Source organism: Baudoinia panamericana (genome assembly GCF_000338955.1).
Source record: "Baudoinia panamericana UAMH 10762 unplaced genomic scaffold BAUCOscaffold_2, whole genome shotgun sequence".
NCBI lineage: Eukaryota > Fungi > Ascomycota > Dothideomycetes > Mycosphaerellales > Teratosphaeriaceae > Baudoinia > Baudoinia panamericana.
The window spans coordinates 392,055-416,285 of NW_006911258.1; the positions used below are offsets into that span (position 1 = coordinate 392,055).

The following is a 24,231-nucleotide window of genomic DNA, read 5'->3' on the forward strand; positions in this document are numbered from 1 at the left end:
TACCTGCGTTAGGCCGGGCGGAGACGGTAGGGCTTCGACGGTGGGATCCGGGGCTGGCGGTGGTCTTCTCCTTTCAAAAGCGGTGCAAGTTATCTCTTGGGACGAGTTGGTGCATTACCGGAAAGGGCCAAGAAGCAGCCACAGCCGCCCTAAGGGGCATACTCCGACGACACGCGCGGCGCAGACAGTTTTTCCAAGCATGAACTGTGTCGTCACCCGCAACCGTCGTCTGGTTTTAAACCCGACCCGATCTCAACATTGCTACTGGTGATCGTCACTTGATTGCTACAACTGAGAGTTGTAATGTATGCGATGACAACATAGTGTTAGCTCGCATGGACAGGGGTGAGATATCAAACGCAAATAGCTCTCGAGCTTGGCGTGTGCTTTCCGATGCACGGCGCTAACGGAGAGTGCCAGATCAAGGACGACGTCGGACCATTCAGCTAAGCCTTGTGTTGATAGGCTACATCTAGACCAAACGCACAGAAGTCCTTGGTCCCAATATTGCTAAAGGTTGGGAGGCTTGTGTCACCGCATGTGGCGGCAAAGATTTCCATACATTCTACGCGCTTAGTACGCTTCTGCTCTGAAGCACAGCGTATCTCCAGAAGTTGGGGGACAATAGACCTATCTAACCACCCGCGCATCGAAGCATTCGTGCATAGATCGCACGTATGAACGCAGCATCCTCAGCCTGCCTCTCGGCCTGTTCGAGCATCAACCACTGCTTGATCGAATCATATGATACCGGGCGAGGACGACAATACGTTTCCAAAACGTCAATATCTTTTAGTGTGATATCTTGTTATACTCGCTGCACGGTCGCTGCTCGCCTTCCAGCTTTCCGAGGCTCTGGGAAAACATAAGAGCATCTTTGATTGCGCCCCCAGCCGTGTCTTGGTACTCCATGAGTTTCCCACATCTCATGTCCAATATGACTTTCCGATTGACTTTGCAGATTGCACGGGTTAGACCTCTTGCTCGGTCCCCGGTTCACCTTGCTAGGTATGAAAGTGGCAATGTATCTGCAGATTGCTCCGTGTTCGCGAACGGTTTGACGAGGTGTACAGTACGTTGTTGCATAATTACCGCGTCCCAGTCGCAGCGTGCCAACCTCATCTACGCAGCTTACTACAGAGCGTCGTGGTTCCTTCCTGATGGTCATCGTCAGGTATCATCACACATCGAGTATTTTCAACCATGTCGGAGACAGACCACTCCCCTCCGAACCTTTCGGCTACTGCACGACACCTTTCTGAGGAACAACGCCCAACACTATAAGACGAGGCACTCATACTGGGTTCGACATAGTACAATGGTCACAGTCACTCCTTGCTGCAAGCTGGCCTCTTGATGCGCCGCGCCGAACCAGCGCTCCCATATTACACAGAAGTTTCGCTTGATCCAATGATTTGCTGAAGCTAACGTAGCAAAGACAGGTGAGTAGCAAAGGCAGCCCAGACATTCTTGGCGCCATATGCCTCCATGAGGGTGGAACGGGAACATGTTTTAGTCTGCTGACCGTCTGAGGCGGCACAATAGGTAGAGCAATAGCGCCCTTTAGTGACAATCAGATAACGAAGATGGCTATCTATCGTCAGTGGCTCCATCTCTGCCACGGTAAAGATCACGGTCCCGGTCCACAGTCATCAATGTCTCCTCGCTTGTCCTAAACTGCATTCTGACCTCCATCTTTCTCACTTCGGAAACAGCTTCTTCGCGGATCTAGACTCCATGTTTACATACGCTGACGGCGCCAAAAATCAGCGCGTCGACAAGCTGCAGGTCTAAGATCTTCTCAAGCATTCTCTCCCGCTCGTGGATTGATGTAGTCACGCTCCGAAGCGCCTTCAAGCTTCACTTACACAGCCTCCTCACTTCTGCGACCGAAGACCCAGAAGCATGGACATCATAGTGGAACGCAACGCCGGGTGGCGACATCGGCAGCACGCCAGTGCGAGGATCCGGCAGAAGATGGTTCCCAATCATGCAACCCAGCGTGTTGCTTTTGCCGCAGCCTTTAGAGCAACAGACAAGGGCAGACCACGGTGCATTGACGTTATGTTCTGTGCTCTGGGGTCTGCCGTCGTCTTCAAGGTCGCCAGTATTGAAGCCAAGTACGCCATCTTGGGAAACAGTGTCTGTTCCATCACTGAAGGTGTTGTCGGCTTGTCAGGGGCGCTGTCGTACAGCTAGCTGCCTAGACGCCAGAGAAAGGAGTGGCGCCAGTCGATGACTGTCAATCGCGCCACTTGCAGCCTTGCATTGCCCTTCTGCGAACACAAAGCCGGCACGATGAGCGAAAGTTTCACTCTCACAAGCAAGACATCTTTCCAGAGCAGATGATGTTCGTTCGTTCGCAAGCATAGTGAAGCCCGCCCACACTGCAACAATGCACTGCTGAAGACGTGGAGAGGTTCACTTGCAAGGCAAGTCTCGAAATACCCTCTTGAAGATCTCTTTGCTGTTGTATAGATTCGCTAGTCTCAAACGCTCATTGTCTAGATGTGCGCTGTCGCTCGCTTGCCCACATGGGAAGTGAGCGGCTGGAGCGCCAAACGCCTTCTCCAGGAAGCGAATGGCTGGGATACTGCCACCCTCTCGGATGTAAAGAGGCTTGCGGGGGTGCTGCACCGCTGTCTGCATGCCGTGGTGGGCGTCGTTGGTGTCCGTAATAGCATCGTGGACAGCATGGTCTTCGATCTCACTAGGCTTCCGAGAGGGAACTGTCTCTTCACCCACTGGTGTAAGAGGCTGCAGCGGTGTTCCGACGCTCCCGTTAGCCAGCACACTGCTCGTTGTTGGGCTTGGCTTTGTGGCACTGAAATAGCCTTCTGTGCTTTTCCGTGCTTGCTGAGCAATTGCAAGCTTCAAAGCCGGTGGGTTGCGCTCCCCAGTGACCGAAGACCACCGCCGTCGAGCATCGAGGGGACCCCAGACCTCCATAATGGCTTCTTCCAGACTCTTGAATATCTCGTTCTTCCAGTCACCAAGCCAAGGTTCGGCCAGGTGGTCGATGGTGATGGTAAGCTTGTTATTGGAGCCGAGCCTCGCGAACTCGGACTGCATGTGACGTGTCAGAGCGGCTGCGACTTTGACCGCATCCTGGTTCGGCACCAAACGCATTGATAGCGCCACTTTTGCCAACCGTGGAATAATGGTTGCGTTGTCGGGGCCGGAAGTCTGAAAGCGGTGTATTGTCAAGCTGGGATCCCGCCATCGGTGCATCAGACTTGCAGCTAGCTGATTGGGGTGGCCAAGGTTCGGGTTGCGCTGGATTAGAGCAGCGGTGATGTCTCGGTAGAGCTCAGACTCGCCAGCGGTCAAATCGGGAATGGGATCGTAGAAGCCGGGTATGTTGACCTTGCCATCCCTGCCAGTGAGAGTTGCGAGCAACATGACCAAATCCTTCAGACTTTCATCCAGCTGGCTGCTGCCGTCCACGCCGGAATGCAGGTCAGGATGTGAGCTCTCAATTTGCACAGTGGCGTGGATAACGCCGCGAAGCCCGTAAGTCAAGCACGGGATCCTATCGTCTAGCCAGTAGCTGTTGGCCAGTAAGATCCAGTCGATATCGCCAATCGAGGACTTTGCTGCGTTCACCGCCTTCTCGAAGCCACGACTACCGCACTCCTCCTCACCTTCAATAAGGAAGACGATGTCAGATCCCAACGCTTGGTCGCCGATTAGCTCGGCACAGGCGAAGATTGCGGCCAGAACTGGTCCCTTGTTGTCGGACGTGCCGCGGCCATACAGATAGCCATCTATGCCTTCCATCACAAAGGGATCGGTCAGCCACTTTCCTGCAGTATTCTCAGCAGCAACTACATCGTAATGACCGTAGAACAGTATCTTCTTGCGCTTCACCGCAGTGGCTGGATTGCCACGAAAGCGCGCGAGAATTACGGGATTGTGCGGGTCAGATGTCGGAAGCATTTCTGTAGCGGCGCCGAAGTTCTTGAAGACTGAACGGAGATAGGAGGCACCTTTACGGCACTCCATCATATACCTTGGATCCGACGAAACGGTGCGATAGCTTACAAATCGGCGTAGACAATCAATAAGCTGCTCGTTGCTCGTCCTTGCTGCAGCTGTGTTCGGAGAAACACAGTCGCTAATATCCCATATGGCCAAGGTACAGTCGCTACCACCTGTGACGAAAAGCGGTCGGCGGTGATGATATGTGAAAGCCGAAGTCAATACGCGACCTTCGTGGGCCTTTAACCTTGCCTTGAGCCCATACTGCTTGTCAAACTTGCGAACGTATCCCGTTACCCCAGCGCTGAACAAGAAGCCGCCGCCGATTGCTAGCGTCAACACGTCGTCACGATGAGCCTTCAAGTTGCGCACAAGTTGGCGAGTCTCAAGGTCCCAAACATCGATCTCGCCACCGCTGCGGCCGCTGTAGAGGAACGTGCCGTCCACAGCAATCGCAAGTATGCTGTGACCTTCTTCACGACCATCGTCGAGCTGATAGAGCTCTTCGGGTGCGCCGTGCCGTCCCTCGCCAAGTTTCCACAGCTTGACCAGGCCATCGCCACCTCCAGTGATCAGCACTTCTTGGCCAGCCGACTCTGGAATGCCATCATTCACCAGCTGCATGCAGTAGACGTACCCAAAATGCGCAAAGTGTCTCACATTTTCTTTGCCGATGGCGACGCTTTCCCCTCCGCTGGCATGCCTCGGTGCTGGTTCTAGATCATTAGCTCGCGGAGTCCGCACGCCAGTAGGATCGAGGGAGTCAAAAAACGAGCTGTGGCTGCCATTGAGCGAAGCTTGCGGACGAGCGTGTGCTTTGCTGCCTTTCCGAGGGAGGGAGCACCATTGAATTGTCGTATTCTGTGAGCCAATGTACGCCGTTCTCAGAATAGAGGAGTAAACAATACAAAAGATGTCTCCAACGTCGTAGCTCGAGTGTAGAGTGTACTGCCGGGACAGATCGCTGGTGCTCCAGACATTCACAATCCTGTCTCCTGCGCTAGAGAAGAGCAACTCCCCATCGCGGCTGAGGAACAGACCGAGCACACTTCCTTTGTGGCCTTCGATCGTGGCCTTCCGCTGGAACGTCCCAAGAGCGTAGACAAGGATCTCGCCACCCTGAGTGCCGGCATAGAGAGTATCTTCGTTTACCACAACGCAAAGTATGCTGCTATTATGGCGAAGCCTCTGATTCAGTGACGGGACAGCATCTTGTCGATCACCGAAATCTCGAGACGGCTGTCGTGTCAACTCGGCGGGCGTTATCTGATCATCTGTCTCTGAGCTCGCAGTAGAAGACTGGTACGGAGTATGCTGAGCCAGCGCCTGTACCTGGCTCCCCTTGTGGAAAGCCAGCGCTGACTGCGGTGGAACTTTCGACATTGTCGTCCACGGCCGTTCCTAAAGTTGGTAGAACTCACATACAAGCAGAGTCACTGTCAGTTACCAAGGAATGCGGTGACTGTCAGTCACGCTAGTACCAAGCACAAGCACGCAAGACGCCGTGAATCAATCTTCTAGCGGGAAAGCCTCGATCCGGCGCCGTCGTTAGCGCCCTAGAAAATGTTTACCTAAGCAGCCGTCATGACGTCTGGTCCGGCGATGGTGTTTGATTCTAGAAACTCTGGACATATAGTGTACATTCATATCTAGTCTAACAGACACCAACACATCTGATACCCGTACTGCGCCACGCGCGGTCTCTACACCAGAGCTGCCACATTAATGCGCTTCCCGTCGCCAGCAACCATCTTGCGCACACTGTACGCCTTCAGTAACGCCACCCTTCATCGCGCTCCAGGTCCCTTCACCAACACTACTGGCCTGCGACCAACAACTGCCTTGCGCAGCATTTCTATGCCCACGATCCCCTTTATTGGCGCATTCTTCAGTACTGCCGAAAGCCGGAATATGTCTCATCCAGTGCAGAAGAGTGACAGCGAGTGGCAAGCTCAGCTAAGTCCAGGTAAGCATATGGCTGGTAATAGTCACGGAGGTGATTAGGTTTTGCTGACGTCAAGCAGAACAATTCCGCGTCATCAGGGAGAAAGGCACCGAAGCCCCGTTCACGGGCAAGTACGATAAGCACCACCCGGAGAAGGGTGTCTACGCATGCGCGGCCTGCAATGCGCCGCTGTACACCGCAAAGCAGAAGTTCAAGTCCGGTTGCGGATGGCCAGCCTTCTACGATACCGTACCCGGGGCGGTAACGAGGCACACTGACCGGACATTCGGTATGGAACGGACGGAGATTGTGTGCTCAAACTGTGGCGGTCACCTTGGCCATGTCTTCAAGGGAGAAGGATATCCAACTCCGACGGATGAAAGGCATTGCGTGAACAGTGTCAGCATCAATTTCACCGAGGATGAGGCTGGCGCGGACAAGAGCAAGGTTTAGGGTAGTACTTGCTTACGTACGAATATGGTAGATCACTGGATTCACCAAGTAATCCGTTTCCGTGTGAACATAGACTGCATGTGGCGGTCCTTGTTGCCTCTTTCGTGTTCACCATATCTTCCGGCATACTCTCGACTCTGTCCACCGAACTCTGTAACTTCATGCTTCCATTGGATCCTAAAATGGTGTGCTGTCGATAGGCTAGCATGGGCTGCGAAGCACTTTTGGAACGGAGCGCCGATCTGGGATGGCTCTACAGGTTATGTGCATCTGACAAAAATGGAGCGAGTGAGATCCTATGGTGGTGTGCGACAAACTCGCAGTTCCGGGAAGCACAGCTTATCCTGGAAACGAGACTTTGCGGAGGGTATGTGACGAGGTGCGGGACGCGGACACCGAGTATCGGGCAGGTTCTAAGATCATATGCGGTAAGGGTACCCGGTAGGAAGTGAGGCACCTCGAGACAGCAGTGGTGTGTGGACTTATCCTTCATCCTTCATTACCAGCTATGTGAAGTGCGCTAAAACCATCATCAAACAACCATCAAGGTCAGCCACTCTTGGGCAGGACGTCATTCGCCCCCCGCATGCCTGACTCGAATGCGACCACCGAGTGCTTCCGACCCGTCAGACCTGCAATCATCGCTGCCGCCGGGTTCTGTACAGCGGAGCTGACACCCTCAGGCAAAAAGCTCGGCAGGCCGGTGCCCTTTGGGAACAGTCTGGCCGCAAGGGCATCTTCGGCACGCTTCGCCTTCGCCGCGTGAGCTTCCTGTTCCGAAATTGTTACACTGTAATGCGGGTTCGTGAGATCTCCCATCACTGGCGCAGAGCCTCCAGGCGGATCAATCGGAATTCGGCGGCAGGCAGCAAGCAGCTCAACCATGAACTTGTTGCGTCTTGCGTTGCGAAGATGATCATTGGCGAAGTTTGACTTGTGCTGGATTTCAACTCTGAGCTCAAGCTTGGTAAGGTCGTTAAGGTTGCGCAGCTCAATGTCCATCTCTGGCCGGAAGTCGCGTCTGTTCTCTTCGGCACTGACAAACTTGTGAAGCTCGTGTTTGAGAGCCAGCACGTCCTCGATGGTCGTTGCGGGCGAGACGCAGATGCTTACTCTCTCCTTCATCTGCTTACTGCGAGAGATATTCTCGATCCAGAGAGAATTGGCTACGTTGTGCGGTATTTGCACAACCTTGTCGCTGTCGACGCGCCGGAAGACGGAGTACATCAGGCTGATGTGCTGCACGACAAGCTCGACGTCGCTGATGTCGACTCGGTCGCCGACATCGTAAGGATGCTTGACAAATAGAAAGATCACACAAGCGAGGAACTCGGTGACCGTCCCGCCAATAGCGAATGCAAGGCCGGTAAACGTGGTCCAGAGCTGGGCGGTCTTGGCCGAGAAGGTCTTGCTGAAGAATGTGGCGTATATGAATGCAACGGAAGCCACGACGATCAAGCTGAGCAAGCGATCAAGCACAGCAATGGCCTGAGAGATGTCCTGCATACTGGCGGCTCTATCCTTACGTTCCTGTCCGATGCTGAGCACCAGCAGTGTCATCTCCGCGAGGCTGACGTCTCCATTCCCATCGCGATCGAGAGCGTGGAAGATCTCTTCAGCCTCCTCGCTGCGGTTGACGCCGAGTACCTCGATAAGGTCGTGCTTAAGTAGGACATCTTTGCCCTCACCGGCGAAAGAGAGCCAAAGCCTTCGGGCTAGCGCCTTAGAGGCGCGCTCTGTCTCTAGAGCTTCCAGCACGATGGAGTGAGCAGAGGTGGCGCTGAACACTTGCTTGCCGGTGATGTCGCTGGCCATTGCTCCGAAGGCCGCCGTTACCTTGTCACGCACCCTTCCCATGTCGTTGAAGACCCTTGTCTGGATGCCAGCATGGGCAAGCGTGTCTCTGACATCGGCCAGTGTGTTGCCTTGCATCTCAGCGTCTTCCTCAGCAAACTCTTTGCAGTACTCTGGGAAGAGAGCACGTGATGCGTCGTACAGTAAATCGAAAAGGCGAATGAGTTTCTTGCTCTCTTGTATCTTGGTGGAGTACTGCTTCCTGTGGTAGTTGATTGCCACGAGCTGCACAAGGGTTTTCTCAGCGAGGAAGATGGCGGCAACAATTATGAGAGCTTTGAACACCGTCGTGAGAGTGGTAAGCCAGCTGGCATTGCAACGATCCTGGTCAAGGACGCAGATTATGGGGATTGTGGCGAAACTGACGATTGACCATAGGAAAAGCGATATTGGAATCTCTAGCGCCTCGAGTACGGTGGTGTACTTCCTGATGCCGGCGCTGATGAGACCGGCTGTCGACTGGAATACGTAGGGAACGATAGAAGCAATGAGTTTGCAGAGCCAGAGCGCGACCCAGATGACCTCGATCCAGATGAAGATGCCGAGCAGGCGAATTCCTCCGGCTCGCGCGTCGGCGTAGATCGTGTCCGTAAGTATGAGAGGAATGGCGAGCAGTGCAGCCACAGGAATAACATAAAGACTGTATTTGGTGAGGACATGTACTTCGCGGATCTTCGTGAAGAACTGCAAATGGTCAGACGGCAGTTCGTAACAGCCCCTCACCAGGATGTCGACCGGAGTTGCTTACTTTTTCGACCTTCGTAAGGGCATCTTGCTCCCCAGAGTAGGGTAGCTGTGTTGCGGTAAGAGCGATATCACCGGTTGTCTTGCGGCGTCCAAGCACCGGGCGCTCAGATGGGATGTCGAGTGAAGTGACAATCACACTCGGGCCTTTCTTGCCCATCTCAATGTCGGACATGTTGCTTTTAGTTTCGGAGTGGTATGAGATGTCAGATGCAATCGTGGCAGTGAGCGGTAAAGGTGTCATATATGATCCCTTTCAACCTGGGCTAGAACGAGCGTAGAGGGGCGCCGAAAGGAACGTACTGAAACAAATGGAAGGGAGAGAGTATAGGTGTTGGCGCGCACGGCACTGTTCAACACTTGTTATGCTTACGGGCTGTCTAGAGTCTTGCACGCCTCGGCCGGTCGAACCTACCAGCGCCAGTAACTTGCCTTTCATCAAGCGAGCTCGTGGCGTGCGTAGAACGCTTCCCGCAGCTTAGGCCATTAAATAGGCGTCGGTACTGTTTCAGGCTCGTCGCACGCTTAAAAGGGGCTATTGCATAATGGGAACAGCGCCTGGCCAGCAAGTTGTCGCTGTTGTACAAGACCAAGACAGCGTGGCGCGCCCATCAGTCTTGTTGCGCGTCCGCCCGTTCAGCACTGCACAAGGTCTTGGCACGGCAAACGTTAAACTGCCAATCGTGTGGAAGCGAGCCACATGGCAAGAGATGTAGTCTGCTATAGTCCAAACCCTGGGCCAAGGACAGCCAATCAAACGCGATTTTCCGGGGAAAGCGGATCTGGTGCCTGTCCTAAGTTTGGCAGCATCCCTCGACCGTTTCCCCTTTCGCTGGTCGGTCGGGGCTCCATGTCAGTTTAGGAAGCTTAAGACCACACATACGCTTTGGCCCGGTGGACACTCCGGAATTGTGGCTTGCGCAATTGTGAGTTCTGCCAAGCTCCACGTCTTATACCGGACCATTTGCAGGCGCTGGCTGGTAATCGGCTATCTTGCTCTTGGAGATGATCCCCAACCAGTGGTCTGGCTCGCGGTAGGCCCTTCGAATGTCTCACAACCTATCGCTGAGTCCCCGAGCAGGCTTGATCCATGCTTGAAGATCCTGTTCAATCTAAGGGGCCATGGTGTATGCTCTCGGACAGACTTGGTTCGCGTGCAAGCCACTTGGCACCCCAGAAGCCTTCTTCAGGAGACTAGTCGCTGGAACAGGCAAGCATGGACTGTAGCGTCGCCTGTCGTGCCTGGACCAGAGTGTCCAAAGCTCCACAGGTTTAACGCCTCTAGATCTCGCCTGCAACGCTTTTACTGTAAGCGTGCCGTGCCCGGCAGCCACAATGCTTCGCGAGAGGTGAGTCGACTAGTGATAAGAAATCCTGGGATACGTCCCTTTACCTTTAATCTTCTGTCGCCCTTTCCTCTTAGGCTGGGCGATATCTGCCGTAACACTCTTTGATCTTACATTCACCTAGAGACGTTGCTATGTCTGCTTCTTCGGGATACGCGCGCTCCACACCCATCGAGCTATCTAGGGCTGAGGAAGCAGTGGAGCTGGAGAGCGGGTACAAGAAGGGTTTTGTTGAGAACATCACGCCATTGGGCTCGTCTGCCGGCGACCATGAGAGTACAGACCTCGATGACCCCGAATGGCGACCCGGCTTCTTCAATCAGTTTCCTATTATCGGCTTCGGAGCGCTCTGCATGGTCCTCCTCTGCGCCATCAGCTCAGTTGTTGTATTACAGGTCTCGAACGATCAATCCTCAAGCATCTGGCCAACGCAAATAGCGCCCAACGTCCTGCTTTCCGGGCTGAACAGTGTGGCAAACATCTGCTACGGCATTTGCATTGCCAATGGCGTCGCGGTAGCAATCACGCCAAACTTTACGATGATGAGCACAGTGCTGACGACGTTGCACAGATTGCTTGGTGGCGGCAGGTCCTCAAAGGCGCAACGATCAAACAACTGCATCGATCTTGGAGTTTTAGCATGTCGCTCAAGGACGTATGGCTTGGCATCTCCGACATCCGTCAACACTCGATCGCTGACTGCTCTTCCTTAGGTGTTGTTCAAGCTCAAATACTTCAACTTCATTGCGCTGGCCGCATTGACGACGAAGCTCACCATCATTGATAACATGCGTACGGCATCCCAAGCCTTGCTTTCTGCTTCTGTCCGGGATCATGCTGACGACGATGGTCAACAATTAATAGTCATGCAGAAAGCGACCTACACATATACAGACATCGATGCCCCAAAGTTCAATCACACCGCTGCAATCTATGCCAATTCAACGTTTCCTGTCACCGGATATGCAAATATGAAAAAGGGCGGTCCCGGCACCCTCAGCCAAGAGGTCAACTGGGACATCGTCAGTTGGCAGCAAAATGGCGGCGCTTTGCCAGCCTATGGCGCCGGGCCGAAAGCCCTGGACTGCAAAGACTGTGGCGGATACTACTTTCTCAACGTGTCCGCCGCGGGGTTTGAATATGACTGCACGGCGCCGGTGACAACTCCGATAAATCTAGGCCAGGCCACAAAGAACGTGACTTCGTGGTACGATGCTCATAATGGGAGTTCTGCTGCGGATAACACCTCTTCATCCAGCAGCGATGACCCTTCGGCAACCATCCCTCCCTTGTTCTCCCTAAATTTCACTACCATTGATTCTACTGGCAACACAGATGACTTCACTAGCGATTTACACGACGTTACTGGGTATTCCTACATACAGATGGATATCACTTGGACGAATGCCACGGATGTTGCGGGTCAGGAATGTCCTGGCTTCATAACGCAACAGTCGTGCAAGTTACGGCCAGCCGTCATCAAGTATCCCGCAATGGTCACGAACACCTCGAACGAAGGAAGTATCGATCGCTCAAGCAGCCGATCTCTCTCCCCTTCGATGAACCTCCAACTCATGCCGTTTGAGTACTGGTACTATTGGTACGGCTATGGGAAAATCGAGCCAGAAGTCGAGTTCGGAGTCTACAATCTGAGTACGAAGCAGCTCAACGGCTTCGAGACTGTCTCGTATGTGGACGTCTATGAGCCCAGCTTGAACAACACTGGAGACCCAGTTGCTCGCTTGCTGGGCCTTGAGCAAGCATTCACTGAGTACTTCGCCGGCTATGCTAGTTTGAGCTACGATGACGACGCAGGCTACTACTTGTATCAGAGTGGCAATGCACAGCGATACCTCTACTCCAGCCCTGAGCAGAACAACAGCAAGATTGACATGTGCGGCTACACCTACACAGACCCCGTCAACAGCAACGAGACCGCGGCTTACGCTTCCATCGGTTCTGTCGGTCCCGTCATGCAAAGCATCAATCAGATCATGTTCTCCCTTGCGACAGACCCGTACATTAGCGATTACACGCCCTACTACCCCGGTGTCAACGAAACAGAGCAGCGTGTGGCGCCCATGACGATCAACAAGGACGTTATCTTAGTTCGGCAAAGCGTGCACTACGCGACGAACTTTGGTTACATGTGGGGAGCATTTGCCAGTATGCTTATCTGCGTGGTGCTCGTGCTGCCGAGCTACTGGGGGTTCTGGCAACTAGGGAGGAAAGTGTCCCTTGGACCGTTTGAGATCGCTCACGCATTCCGCTCCCCAATGACGGCAGCCGCTCACAATGGAACCGTTGATGACCTCATCAAGCAGGTTGGCCATCAGCGCGTGCGATTCGGTCAGATCATTACTGGTGATGGACAGGGCCTTCTCGCGGTAGCACCGCCGGAAGTTGTTGCCAGAGTTCATCCGAGCATCAAGTCTGCCAGAGCAGAAATCAACGAAAAGATGCAGCAAACCTTTGGTAAGACGATGACGCATTGAGGCCTGCAGACGGGGCATGCCATGACGAAGGATTTTGCAGCGTTCAAGCGGTCTAGGACAATACGGTAGGGTTACTTACGGGGATCAATGGCAAATGTCACCACTACCTAGCGTCCCAAGCTTACAGAGCAGGTTTGCGCTCTCATAGTTGGGACAGATAGGGCAATCATCAACATGGTTTAGGATAATAAGCATCACTTCTGTCGATTCCGTAACAATATCACGCCGGAAAGGACGCTTAGACATTTACACCAACCGATGCTCACTTTACACAGTTGAGATGGATGCCCCAGATCATGTTCAAGCTTGACGAGTACCCATCTTACGTCCTACCTGTGATAACATGGCTAGAGCGCGCTGCATCCGCAGCGTACTGTGCCAGTCTCGACGCTTCTCACGGTAGCTTTCCACGGTGAGATATGCCACTAATGGGAAGGTCAGCGCCACTGCGCGTCGCTGCCTTATCGCTAAGTGATCGTTGCTGATCATTTATTCGTAACAGTACGTACGCAAGCCGAGTGGTAACCGCTTAGGGATACCAAGATCGAAGTCTTTGTGAATCCAGCACGGAAGGCCACGTATAACCTAGTATAGGCGGTTCGGGTGTCTACGATTTTGGGCGCGAGGTGGGATGGCGGCATTGTTCGATTGCAGTGATGCTGGAGAGGCAGACAAGCTACCCCTACTTCTTGAGAACACCTTGAATCACGAGCGCGAGGTGGATGGTGAGCATTTGGCTGAACATGCCAGTGGGCAAGGCATTCACGCTTTCTGGACAGATGTACAGCAGTCCTTGCGTCCGGCGACTACACCGATCAAAAAGCCAGAGCAGGGCGGACCGTTGATGTTTGTACCTTTGGCATATACTAACTATGACTTAGTCAGGTACGGCCAACATATGCGCGTGGCCAGGTCGCAAAGAGATCGTTTAGGGCCCCTTCTTGCCTGTCACAATATGGAAGTCCCATCGCCAGTAAACTTTAGCATCCCTCAGCTCTTCAATGCATCGCGCCGTCACTGCATCGACTTGCTCCTTGGTCCAGCCCGGCATCGCTCCCTGTTGAGCAAGCACTTTTCCTAGTGTCGTAACAGCGTCCTGCTGATATACGTTGTTCGTAGCTCTAGTCTCCGCAACTCGGTCTGACGAACTGACATCTTCGTCGCAGTCTTCGAAGCCAGCGTTCTGCACCAGCGACATTAGCCCAGTGATAGAGTGTGGCATGAACTTGTCCTGTGCGCTTAAGGCTTTCAGAACGGGAGACAAAAGACCAGAACACGCTTTTCGGGAAGCGCCTGGCTTGTTGTTGTAACATTTTAGATTCGGGAAGTTGCTGTCTTGCCATTGTATCCAGCCTCCTGGCTTCAGCAGATCAAGGACATGGCGGGCGGCTTTCTGCCAGTCTCGGGTTTTCAAGCCACATATTAGAAGCCGTAGATGGAAAACATCAAACTTGGCCTTGTGGTGCTCTGGGACATCTTTAAGAACATTCAGTAGGCCGTACTCTACCTTGCCGTCACGCTCCTTCGGAAATTGCTAATCAGTCATATCCAAGCCGGTGAAGGACCACGAGGATGGCGATTCCTTGGCCAGGTCTCTTAGCGATATGCCGGTGCCAGTCCCTATTTCCGCTACATGAGCGTTTGTAGGCAGTGCTTCACGAATTCGCGGATGAAGTAGATAGCCGACATTGACCTTGTAGCCACGATGTTCGGCATCTAGGCGGTTGCTTTCGGTGTGATCCCGCGGTAGGGTGTACGGCTTCCAGTCCTCGGACATCTTTACGTCGTTCTATGCAACGAAAGAGACGAATATAAGTGAGTTGATATGGACCCTACCTTGCCTTCTAGTAAGCTGTTAATCGCAATAGATGCTCCAGTAGACTGCCCGATGCCGGAGACTCCGGCAGAGCTTGGTAAGGCTATGGGAGTCATGGCTGATAGTACGCTATATCCAGTCCGGAATGCTGATCGTGTATGAAAACAATGTCGCGTGCACATCTGGCTTTCGCTTCGTTCCTTTGCCCCGATCCTCGACTGAACCCTCATGTCGCTTTCGACTACTCTTACGAGAGCTAGTGTTCCGGAACGTCGAACGAAGCGGAGAGGCTTCAGGCCCCTAATTTAATGTACGATTGTTAAGCTCGCGTGCTATGTCGGAAGTGACTGCACGGTTGTTCATCACGAGTGAGAGTCCGAGGGCAAGTTTTGCGGCGCGCAAGGACCGCGGCAAACGCTGAGACGGTGTGCCAATACGAAAAATCCGTGCAAAAGCTCACGCACTGGGTCAAGGACGGACATCATGTCATGCATAGAACGACGGAGTGGTGTCTTACCTGCTACGACTGGAATGCCAGGCGCAATCGCTGGGAGAGTCCTCGGACGCCAGCTGCGTGGCACTCAGTAACACGCTGTACAACAAGAACATGGTCTGCCAGTTAGACCGGATGCTCGATCGTTCGTTCTGCGAACCGATACCCTATCGATTCGGCCTGAACTGGTAGATCTTGAAGGTATGGGCAGTGAAGCGTGCTGCCGAGCTTCGTTACTTGGTCCCGTGCATTGCCTCCCCGACGTATTTCGCCAAAGCGATCATCTTCTCCTCTTGCAACCGTCTGCCAACAAGTTGAACGCCAACGTGCGCCCCGTCATATATCTCCGGATCGTCTGTATGCAATGTCAGCTGCATCTATTACGGACAGGAGTTGGCTAAGCGAAGACTTACAGTGATCTTGAGTCTTCTGGTCAGTCTCATCCACCGCCTTGAACCCCTCGGCCTTCTTATCCACATTCTTATCCACATTGGTCACTGGCACCACGACGCTCGTATAGTCGAGCACGTTCACCCACACACTGTACCCATAGTAGCTATACATGGTAGGTCTCGCAGCCGCAAACGGCGCCAGTGGACTGATGACAGCATCAACCGGCCTTCCAGTCCCACTCACTTCGGCCGTGCTATTCCAGTACTCCATGTATGCCTTCTGCGCCTCGCGCTTCGCAATGTTCGCGGCCATGATATCGCTGGCGTTCGCTTGCGGCGCAGGGTTTACGATGGCTTGGGGAGCCATATCCTCGCCTGACAGTTCAAAATCAGCGAGGCAATCGGCGCCGCCATCGAAGCTCCAGATCTTCATGCAGATCTCTGCGAGCTTGGAGTGTGTTACGGTAGGCTTCCAGTCTATCACGTTATGGCCAAGCCTTTTGAGTGTATGGACAACCATGTCAACAGCACGAGCTACGGGTGGATGCGGCGCACAAGCGCCATCGTGACGGATCACACCAAAGGAAAGCTGGGTGTTGATGCGCTTCAGCGGGTCGAGGATGGCCAGTTCCGCTTCGTCGCGCCAGGGTAGCTCATTGACGAGAGGATCATGCAGCCATGGTTGGGTACTCAACAAGCCCTGAACAAGGAGTTTGAGCGCATCAGGACTTGTTGCAAGCGGGCCAACAACCGAGAGTATGCTGTTCTGACCGTCCATGCTGTTCGCCATGCCCTCGTACGGTAACCGTCCATGCGAAGGCCGGATGCCGTACAGACCATTGAACGCAGCAGGGATGCGAATGGAGCCTCCAATGTCAGTGCCGAAGCCGACAGGTGAACCGCGCAAAGAGATGAGTGCACCTTCTCCGCCGGAACTGCCTCCACAAGCAAGGTTGCGGTTCTTGGGGTTGTAGGTATAGCCGATGATGTTGTTGATCGTCTCTCCGCACATCAGGGTATGAGGTACAGATGTCTTGCAGTACAGCGTTGCGCCTAGGCTTCGAAGCTCTTTGACCATCTCTGATTCGAACACCTTCTCTTTACCTGTATCTTTCTTGCCTTGGAACGTTCCGATCCAGCCAATGTAGCCCATATGCGTATCTACGCCCTTGACGTGGAATTGGTCCTTCAGACTCACGGGCAGGCCATGGAGCGGACCGATGGGCTTTTTGTGCTCCGCAAAGTACTTGTCTGCATTCTCCGCATCTTGAATGGCGGCGTCAAAGAAGATCTCATGCAAGCAGTTGACGAGTTGATGTGCCAGCGCTGCCCGATGACAGAACGCTTTGGCAACATCAACAGCACTCCATGCTCCCGCAGTCGTCTGTTTGACAATGCCAACAGCGTCTGTTTCGGTGATGGCTATCTCTTCCTCCGAGAGGAACTGCTGAATGTAGGGTCCAGTGACATCTCGCTGCTCTTCCACCGAAGGTATCTTGTCAAGGCGCCATTCCTTGGGTATCAGGGCTAGCACAGAGTCCGCCTTCTCTTTGCCTTTCTGCTTCCAATCTGACATTCTGTCGTAGCAGCTTAGGTGAGTAGGAAAGGGTTACGATTGGAAGGAAACAGCAGACAGCAACCTTACCATATCTACCAGCTCCTTGGTTCGCAGGTGTACTACTTGTAGCTCATTTGGAAGGCACACGCGACTGCTCCGCCTGTGCAATCTTGCATGCCCGACCTGCCCAATGCAGTGCGTTTGCGCAGAGCTGGCGGGGTTGCGGCGGCTCTGACGCTGTCGATCCCTTATGGCCGTTGGAGATAGGCCGTTGGGGGTGCCCCACTCCTGACAGCCGATGTGAAAGCCTATCTGGGGAGCGTGGTATGCGATTCCTGATGCCTTTTCGTCCTTGAGGCGGGTTTCTGCATGCATGACTCAAGCTTGTGTCGGCCAGGGCGCAAAGTATTTGTACAATTAAAGTGTCACTGTGGTAGGCAGATATGCCCGTGCGGCCGGCGTTACCGGCGACTTTGTGAGGTGGTTTTTGACGTCATCTCCTTGTGAGGCCTCGGAACATACAATGGCCGACTTGGCGACAGTAATGGTTGTAGGGGAAACATTGCATGATTGAACGCTGCGTCGTTGTGTGATTGTAGAATTGATGACAAGTGCGCTCGAGCAGTGACGCTCTGGCTCAAGCGTTTCAGCCTTGGAAAGTCACGTGCGGTAGCGAGCTGAAACTGGCCCGGATCCTTGTCCGACAAAAATCCAATATGGAGCTTTAAATCACTCCATCGCTAAGTCGCCTGGACGATGTGAGAAGCATGCCCGCGCACCTCCCATGGACAGTACCATGGTATCACGGAGGTCGACAGTTTGTTCATTAGGTGTCCTCATGCGCCTCGAATGAATGCATGGCGCTCGGCTTACAAACCGTCGAACACACAACGTTGTTCAGTGGACTGTCTGCCCCCAGGTTTCGGAACGAAGGGTTTGGCTACTTTGACACCAAGACCAGCATGTGAATGAGCCTAACGGCGATTATCGCAATGCTTCCGTTGTACGGACGCGGATGGTTCTCCAACCGTTAGAAGGTGGAGGCGGAAGGCGGGGCTCCAAGTCCGCTTCAGCTGCTTCAACACCATCCTCCTGCGGCATCTTCCACCGGCACTCTGTTCCAAGTACTGGTGTATACTGCTCTTGACGCATGGCCTTACTGTATCTGAAGCACTTTATTGTCCCTTGTACATCGATCGTTACAACCCAGAGACGCGGTGTGCTAGTCAGTAGGAAGCTTTCATATTCCAGCACCATTCTACCCTGTTTTAATTCCCAATCTTGAGCACGGCATGCAGTTCCACCTCAATGGCTTTAAGGGTTCTGAAGATCCCCTAAAGCTTCAATTTGAAGGGGAGCAAGAGCCGGACTTCCAGTCCTCACTACCCGAGGAAGTGGATGTCCTGATCGTAGGAGCTGGCCCAGCCGGTCAATTGCTAGGCGCGCAGCTCGCCCGCTTTCCAAAGATTACGACCCGTATCATTGAGTCGAAATATGGGCGCCTGCAACAAGGTCAAGCGGACGGTCTGCAATGCCGCACGGTAGAGATCTTCGAAGCGTTTGGGTTCAGTGAGCGGGTCTTGAAAGAATCGTATTGGGTGAACGAAACTACCTTCTGGACTCCGACCGAGGATGGCAAGGGTATACATAGAACAGGCAGGATTCGGGATACGGAGGAAGGTCTTAGCGAATTTCCACACGTCATCTTGAACCAGGCAAGACTGCATGATTTGTGGTTGGATGCTATGAAGTGGAGTCCGACGAGACTAGAGCCAAGCTACAGCAGGCAGATGGTGGACATGCAGATACCGGAGAGTGGTCCGGTTGAGGTCACAGTCGAGCGGCTGGATGAGGCTCACAAGGGGCAGAAGGAGACAGTCAGGGCAAAGTATGTGGTCGGCTGTGATGGCGCAAGAAGTGGCGTGCGGCGAGCGCTGGGCTTGGAGATGAAGGGCGACTTCGCGAATCAAGCTTGGGGTGTGCTGGACGCATTGTACGTCACTGACTTTCCGGACATCCGACTCAAAACGACCATACATTCGCCCAACGAAGGGAGCATGGTCCTCATACCGCGCGAAGGCGGTTACCTCGCTCGCTTCTACATTTCGTTAGAGAAGCTGCAGCAAAACGAGCGCATTGCCAGCAAGAATGTCACCGCCGACATGCTCGTAGATAGGGCGCAGCGGATCTTCAAACCTTTCAACTTCGACGTCCGACATATCGCGTACTGGTCCGTGTACGAAGTCGGTCAAAGACTGACAGACCACTTCGATGACGTGCCAGAAGCACAATGCAACGAGCGCTCGCCGCGAGTCTTCGTCGCCGGAGACGCCTGCCACACCCACTCCGCAAAAGCCGGTCAGGGCATGAACGTGTCCATGAACGACGCCTTCAACCTTGGGTGGAAACTGGCTGGTGTACTACACGGTCTTTTGGATCCAAAGCTGCTCCATACGTACAACGACGAGCGGCAACCAATCGCGAAGCTGCTCATCGATTTCGATCGTGAGATAGCGCGCCTGTCTGCCGCAAAGCCCAAGACAAAGGACGGCGCCGACGCAGAAGACGCAATAGATCCACACGTCTTCCAAGCGTACTTCGAGCGGCAGGGGCGCTTCATGGCAGGCGTTGAGACCAGATATGCGCCCGGTATGCTCACATCAGCCGATACATCTCACCAGCAACTCGCCAAGGGCTTTGAAATCGGGAAGCGCTTCCTCTCAGCCAAAGTCTTACGGCTAGCAGACGCCAAGCCTGTGCACCTTGGACACGTTATGGACGCAGACGGCCGGTGGCGCATAGTTCTTTTCGGCGATAAAGCCGACCCAACGTCACCATCTTCACCAATCTCCAAGACCTGCGATTACCTGTACAATCATCTCCTACCCAAATATACGCCCGTCAAAGCCGACATAGACAGCGTCATAGACGTCCGAGCCGTGCTGCAGCAACCGCGGAAAAGCATCGTCATCAACGACCTCCCTTCGATGCTACTTCCGCACAAAGGCGTCTTTGGCATTCAGGACTACGAGAAGGTCTTCACGGATGAAGAGAGCTATGGCTTTGGGTTCGGTGAGATTTACAAGAACCGAGAGGTCGATCAAGAGAAAGGCTGTTTGATTGTGGTGAGGCCGGATCAGTATGTCAGCGCTGTCCTGCCGTTAAGTGGAGATGCAGCCGAGAAAGGGCTTGAGGAGCTATTTAGAGGTTTCATGCTATTGCAGAAGCGTGCGGTCAACGGTATGGCTAATGGAGATGGGCAGCATGCTTAGGTAGCTCGCCCCCGTAGGGCTTGCTCACTTTACTCACCACAGTCGAGGCATTTCTTGGCTCGCTTGGTACAATACAACAGGGCAAGGCATTTCGCTCTGGATCCATCTGGACTCCACCTGCACAAAATGTCCTCAATACTCTATCTCGAGCGGCACACAGCCCGCCTTGACCGATCCCGAACTTCAACGATTTCTAAGACCATCTGTTCCCAGATACCAGCACCAAAACCCCCAACCATCTTTCGCTTCAAGGGCCGCGAGGACCTAATGACTACAGCTAAAGTCATGTCGACGCGCCATTACTCCCGTGTGACCTCAATTGCAGTTTTCAGGTCAACCGGACCGGATGGCGGCACGTCCTGCCGTGATGTAACGGTGACGTTTTGCCTTGATGGATGTTGAACGGACTGTGAGCGGCGGCAGAACAGCATCACCCGACGTGGGATGCTCGAGCGACTATGTTAGGGATCCACCTGCGCTCTACGTTCAAACCACTAAACAACAGAGTCTAGTGGCTGTTCGGCAGAGCTTCCATCTCCGCATTCGTTTAACCGGTGTACCAGCGCTGCAAAGCGGACATCAGGACTGCTGTATGGTACGGCCGCGTGAGATGCAGCTTAGGCTCGCCAAGCTCATGTGAGGTGTTGCGACTCTGCGCCGCGGCTGCACAAGGGGCGTTGGTCGCTTCCAGCGCGCATGCATATGCACAGGCTCCTCGGCAAGGGTCAAGGCTGCCAAAACAGTAGGGTGCATGTGCCGGTTACGAGGGAAGCGTTATCAGTGGCGCATGAGCCCGCGGTCAGTCCCTAAGTGCTTTGTTGTTGTTCGTTACCCCTCTCAGCCCTCATCGGCCTCAGGTACATTCTGTCCAGCCTTCTGCCCTTCCGCCTTAGGCGCTCGTTCCATCTCAGCCAACCGCGCAAAGTCATTCGAAGTGAGATACACTCCAGCCGCCGCACCGAGCGCAGTGCCCAGCAGAATGACACAGCCAGCAATAAGTAACGGCGTTGAATACTGCTGAAGTCGCATTATGCCATGCGCACCGACCTTCACATACGGTGTCACGATAGCCTGGCGTTCCGACTCCAGGTCTGGGTTGATTGAAACGAGTAGGGCCACAAGCACCCCTAGTATCAGCGCAATGAATAAGACCGTTAAGACTTGAATTACAGCGAGTATTATTGCGATGTTCTTGATTGTCTGTAGGACCTGGAAGCCTGACGCGACGAGCGGGCTGACCTCGTCGAAGGCGGCATTGATCTGTCTTGAGAACGGTATTCCCATGGTGCAGCTAGTCGATGTGTGTTGGCTACGTGAATCGACGGACTGTTCTCGTCCAGTACCGCCAGCGTACCGACACAAATTCAAATGAACTTCTGTTATCATTGTGTCGTCAGCTATTTATCGTTCGCGATGACGTGCGGGGCGCTTGTTATGGAGTCACGGGGGGTATCACTGTAGTGAGTGACCACCAGCTTCAACTACACTCACGACTTATACATTAGATGTTGAGCTGCAAGGCAAGCATTCCGGGTGAGGAGAGCAGCGATCGAGATGGAGAAGTGTATACGGACGAGAGGAGACACCACGGCACAAACTCGCAGATGAGGTCTTTTCCTGGCATGCCAACTTCGCCAGGAGAGGAAAGTACGTGACTTATTTCACGACAAACCAACACGATCTCTGAGCGGTAGTGTTATGAGCCGAGCGCGACGCCTAGTGCTTATAGTATCCATCCGGCTGTTCCAAATTCACAGGCAGTTCGACTGCGATTCACTATCCTGCACATAAAGAAAGAGCAAGCTCAAGCTCCAAGCGAAGATGATCGCACGCCACTGCTCGAGCTCATGGGCGGAGGAGGTGGCAAGCTGAAGTCCACAAGGCTCTGCAGAGTCCCTACTGTATTCTGATCTGGTAGTCCGTCTTCTTGCTCTCCTTCCGTTGCCAATAATTCCACGAAACGCTCCCGTTCCGGCGAGCTCCAGGGCGGTAGCGGTAGAGGCGAGCTAGACGCAGTCTCGTGCCACGAGTGTGCCGCCTTCGATGGTGAGTTGAGCACTGGTGTAGCCTCTAGGAACTTCGCAAATGGCGCAACAACCGATGCTTGAGTGGGTACTATTGTGCTGACTTGTGATGGCCGCGGTAAGGGCGGAGAGGATGGCACTCTTTCTTCTTCCTCCTCGAGCGATGGGTGGTCGCACCACGGCTTGGTAGTAGGCCGACACTCCATTGACGGCGTGGCAACTCTGGCTTCTAATGGTTGCGTTGCAGCCACGGCGTCACACCCCTCAGCGCTCACGATTCCCGCCTCCGCGGGACGCTCATCTCCAGCCAGCGCTGGCAAGCCTTGCTCCGGCTCATCGTTGAGCAGACCATCATCTTCAGTGTCAGTGCTGTTACTGACTTGGGGTACCAGGGTGTGTCCTTGAGTCTGGGCTCGTAAGGCGAAACGAGCAGCGTCCCGGTCCAAAGCGGAATATGCTGGATCGAACAGACCATCGTCTAAGTCAATGCTGTGATACTGGCCCAAGCACTCGTCGTGACCGAAGAAGTTATCAGTGGTAGACCATCCAGAATTACCAGAGTCCTGCGCACTATTGAGGTCAATATCATCACACTGTGAGTCTTGCACTGTGGTTGTGCGCTTCAATGTCCGCGCAGGCTCTGCCGTCACCGTTGCGATCGACTTGGGGCTACCAGTCCCAGCATCTGCGAACTCTTCCTCCAAAGCAGGATAATGCTTGTTGTCGGGGGTTGCATGTGAGGTATCCTGTGTCTTAGCATGGGTCGGAGTCCGTACATTAGCATCCCGTTCTTGTAACGGTGACCGGCTCCGCATCCTGCACCGCCAGGGCTTTTGCGAAGAGAGCTTGACACTTGCAGGACTCTGTGATGATGGTACTTCTACGAACCGGACATTGCGTGGCGTGATAATAGTGGTTGCGGGCCTGGGCATGGCATTCTCGGCGCCTTCCGCCTGCGAGGAGCTATTTGGGATCTCAGGCGACTGCTTCGTACCCATCGGGCTGCCGCACCCAATATTATCCTCTAGATCCCAGTCTGTCGGTTGAACGCGATCGACTGCTCGCCTTGTGCGTCGCTTTGCCACAGCCTCCATTGGGGTACCTGCAGGCTCGTTGGCATCCTCAAAAACCTCAAATTCTAGACCGGCGGACCGGGCTAGACGATCAGCTCTTCTGGAGGGCGCGCTCCTTATGGCTTGCGTGTAACTAGGCTGGCTCTCGGTACGTTCTGACGTTTTCGAGCTGGTCTTTCTTCGCTTCTTCGGGCGTGTCTCCCCGTAAGCATCTCCTTCTTCGTCACTCGAGATACCGAAAATGCCATGCCCCGTAATTTGAGGAGTGTTGATCCATCCAACTTGGGTTAATGTCGCTTGGCTTTTGGTGAGCGGTGATATCCTATTGTGAGCCGCGGGCCTCACGGATTTCCTCCGGTCGCTGAAGCGCCTTTGCCGTAGAGGTGGCTCCAGGGCGTCGAAATGTTGCTCCTGTGGCACCTTGACCGGCCTTCGCGGCATAGTCAAACGGTAGTCATGCTTTATATACAAGGTTGTGGGAATCGTCAGACTCGAATTCTGCACGCGTCGCAGAAGACGCGCCGAGGGGTCTACATTGCGTCAGGAACGCACGGTCGTTTCGTACTCTGCACTGCACGCGCCATCTCTTCCCCAGAACACATATCGTGCCCCAGTGGTAGTATTGGCGCTATTGACACAGCAGTAAGCTGGATGATGTTGGCGAGACGAGTGCACAACGATGTCGGCGGATACGGACGATTTCAAGCCGCCAGATGCGCACGCGAAGCCACCTGAGCACATCAAAGCGACTTACAAGAAGTGGCAGAAATTAGATCCGACACTAC

The 24,231-nt window shown here is 53.9% G+C and overlaps 10 protein-coding genes across 10 annotated transcripts; 4 read left to right on the forward strand and 6 right to left on the reverse strand.

Annotated features, from left to right (window-relative positions):
- Window positions 1–887: 887 nt before the first annotated feature.
- Window positions 888–1,567, forward strand: BAUCODRAFT_29972 (uncharacterized protein). The gene is made up of 2 exons (XM_007674723.1): window positions 888–1,072; window positions 1,131–1,567. The coding sequence occupies exons 1-2, from the start codon at window positions 938–940 to the stop codon at window positions 1,260–1,262; spliced, it is 267 nt and encodes an 88-aa protein (XP_007672913.1). The 5' UTR covers window positions 888–937; the 3' UTR covers window positions 1,263–1,567.
- An 854-nt stretch (window positions 1,568–2,421) lies between these two features.
- BAUCODRAFT_62821 (uncharacterized protein) lies at window positions 2,422–5,364 on the reverse strand (the record flags this gene model as incomplete). The annotated part of the gene is made up of 2 exons (XM_007674884.1): window positions 2,422–2,757; window positions 2,905–5,364. 2 exons carry the CDS (start codon window positions 5,362–5,364, stop codon window positions 2,422–2,424), a joined length of 2,796 nt encoding a protein of 931 aa, XP_007673074.1.
- A 251-nt stretch (window positions 5,365–5,615) lies between these two features.
- Window positions 5,616–6,458, forward strand: BAUCODRAFT_29974 (uncharacterized protein). Its single transcript, XM_007674724.1, has 2 exons — window positions 5,616–5,947; window positions 6,006–6,458. Exons 1-2 carry the CDS (start codon window positions 5,707–5,709, stop codon window positions 6,377–6,379), a joined length of 615 nt encoding a protein of 204 aa, XP_007672914.1. The 5' UTR covers window positions 5,616–5,706; the 3' UTR covers window positions 6,380–6,458.
- Window positions 6,459–7,096: 638 nt separating this feature from the next.
- On the reverse strand, window positions 7,097–9,020 carry BAUCODRAFT_40873 (uncharacterized protein; the record flags this gene model as incomplete). The annotated part of the gene is made up of 2 exons (XM_007674842.1): window positions 7,097–8,917; window positions 8,982–9,020. Coding segments are annotated over 2 exons (1,860 nt in total), but the record flags the coding sequence as incomplete, so codon positions are not given.
- A 1,244-nt stretch (window positions 9,021–10,264) lies between these two features.
- BAUCODRAFT_29977 (uncharacterized protein) lies at window positions 10,265–13,110 on the forward strand. The gene is made up of 4 exons (XM_007674725.1): window positions 10,265–10,838; window positions 10,895–10,978; window positions 11,037–11,115; window positions 11,188–13,110. Exons 1-4 carry the CDS (start codon window positions 10,458–10,460, stop codon window positions 12,816–12,818), a joined length of 2,175 nt encoding a protein of 724 aa, XP_007672915.1. The 5' UTR covers window positions 10,265–10,457; the 3' UTR covers window positions 12,819–13,110.
- Window positions 13,111–13,581: 471 nt separating this feature from the next.
- Window positions 13,582–14,595, reverse strand: BAUCODRAFT_128400 (uncharacterized protein; the record flags this gene model as incomplete). Its single annotated transcript, XM_007675051.1, has 2 exons — window positions 13,582–14,352; window positions 14,452–14,595. The coding sequence occupies 2 exons, from the start codon at window positions 14,593–14,595 to the stop codon at window positions 13,747–13,749; spliced, it is 750 nt and encodes a 249-aa protein (XP_007673241.1). The 3' UTR covers window positions 13,582–13,746.
- Window positions 14,596–15,360: 765 nt separating this feature from the next.
- On the reverse strand, window positions 15,361–17,095 carry BAUCODRAFT_21378 (uncharacterized protein; the record flags this gene model as incomplete). The annotated part of the gene is made up of 2 exons (XM_007674669.1): window positions 15,361–15,482; window positions 15,541–17,095. 2 exons carry the CDS (start codon window positions 17,093–17,095, stop codon window positions 15,361–15,363), a joined length of 1,677 nt encoding a protein of 558 aa, XP_007672859.1.
- A 1,274-nt stretch (window positions 17,096–18,369) lies between these two features.
- Window positions 18,370–20,349, forward strand: BAUCODRAFT_63744 (uncharacterized protein; the record flags this gene model as incomplete). The annotated part of the gene is made up of 1 exon (XM_007674927.1): window positions 18,370–20,349. The coding sequence occupies one exon, from the start codon at window positions 18,370–18,372 to the stop codon at window positions 20,347–20,349; it is 1,980 nt and encodes a 659-aa protein (XP_007673117.1).
- A 1,047-nt stretch (window positions 20,350–21,396) lies between these two features.
- Window positions 21,397–21,633, reverse strand: BAUCODRAFT_50591 (uncharacterized protein; the record flags this gene model as incomplete). The annotated part of the gene is made up of 1 exon (XM_007674854.1): window positions 21,397–21,633. A coding segment is annotated over one exon (237 nt), but the record flags the coding sequence as incomplete, so codon positions are not given.
- A 149-nt stretch (window positions 21,634–21,782) lies between these two features.
- BAUCODRAFT_29982 (uncharacterized protein) lies at window positions 21,783–24,062 on the reverse strand. Its single transcript, XM_007674726.1, has one exon. It carries the CDS (start codon window positions 23,885–23,887, stop codon window positions 22,154–22,156), a length of 1,734 nt encoding a protein of 577 aa, XP_007672916.1. The 5' UTR covers window positions 23,888–24,062; the 3' UTR covers window positions 21,783–22,153.
- Between the last annotated feature and the right edge of the window lie 169 nt (window positions 24,063–24,231).

Excerpts from the sequence above, each read along its gene's own strand:
- BAUCODRAFT_29977 (XM_007674725.1), top strand. The coding sequence starts at position 10,458 with ATGTCTGCTTCTTCGGGATACGCGCGCTCCACACCCATCGAGCTATCT. Across the intron at positions 10,839-10,894 it reads GCATTGCCAATGGCGTCGCG|ATTGCTTGGTGGCGGCAGGT; the intron begins GTAGCAATCACG and ends GACGTTGCACAG. Across the intron at positions 11,116-11,187 it reads CACCATCATTGATAACATGC|TCATGCAGAAAGCGACCTAC; the intron begins GTACGGCATCCC and ends AACAATTAATAG.
- BAUCODRAFT_29974 (XM_007674724.1), top strand. The coding sequence starts at position 5,707 with ATGCGCTTCCCGTCGCCAGCAACCATCTTGCGCACACTGTACGCCTTC. Across the intron at positions 5,948-6,005 it reads GCAAGCTCAGCTAAGTCCAG|AACAATTCCGCGTCATCAGG; the intron begins GTAAGCATATGG and ends GACGTCAAGCAG.
- BAUCODRAFT_29982 (XM_007674726.1), bottom strand. The coding sequence starts at position 23,887 with ATGCCGCGAAGGCCGGTCAAGGTGCCACAGGAGCAACATTTCGACGCC.
- BAUCODRAFT_29972 (XM_007674723.1), top strand. The coding sequence starts at position 938 with ATGACTTTCCGATTGACTTTGCAGATTGCACGGGTTAGACCTCTTGCT. Across the intron at positions 1,073-1,130 it reads ACGGTTTGACGAGGTGTACA|CTTACTACAGAGCGTCGTGG; the intron begins GTACGTTGTTGC and ends TCATCTACGCAG.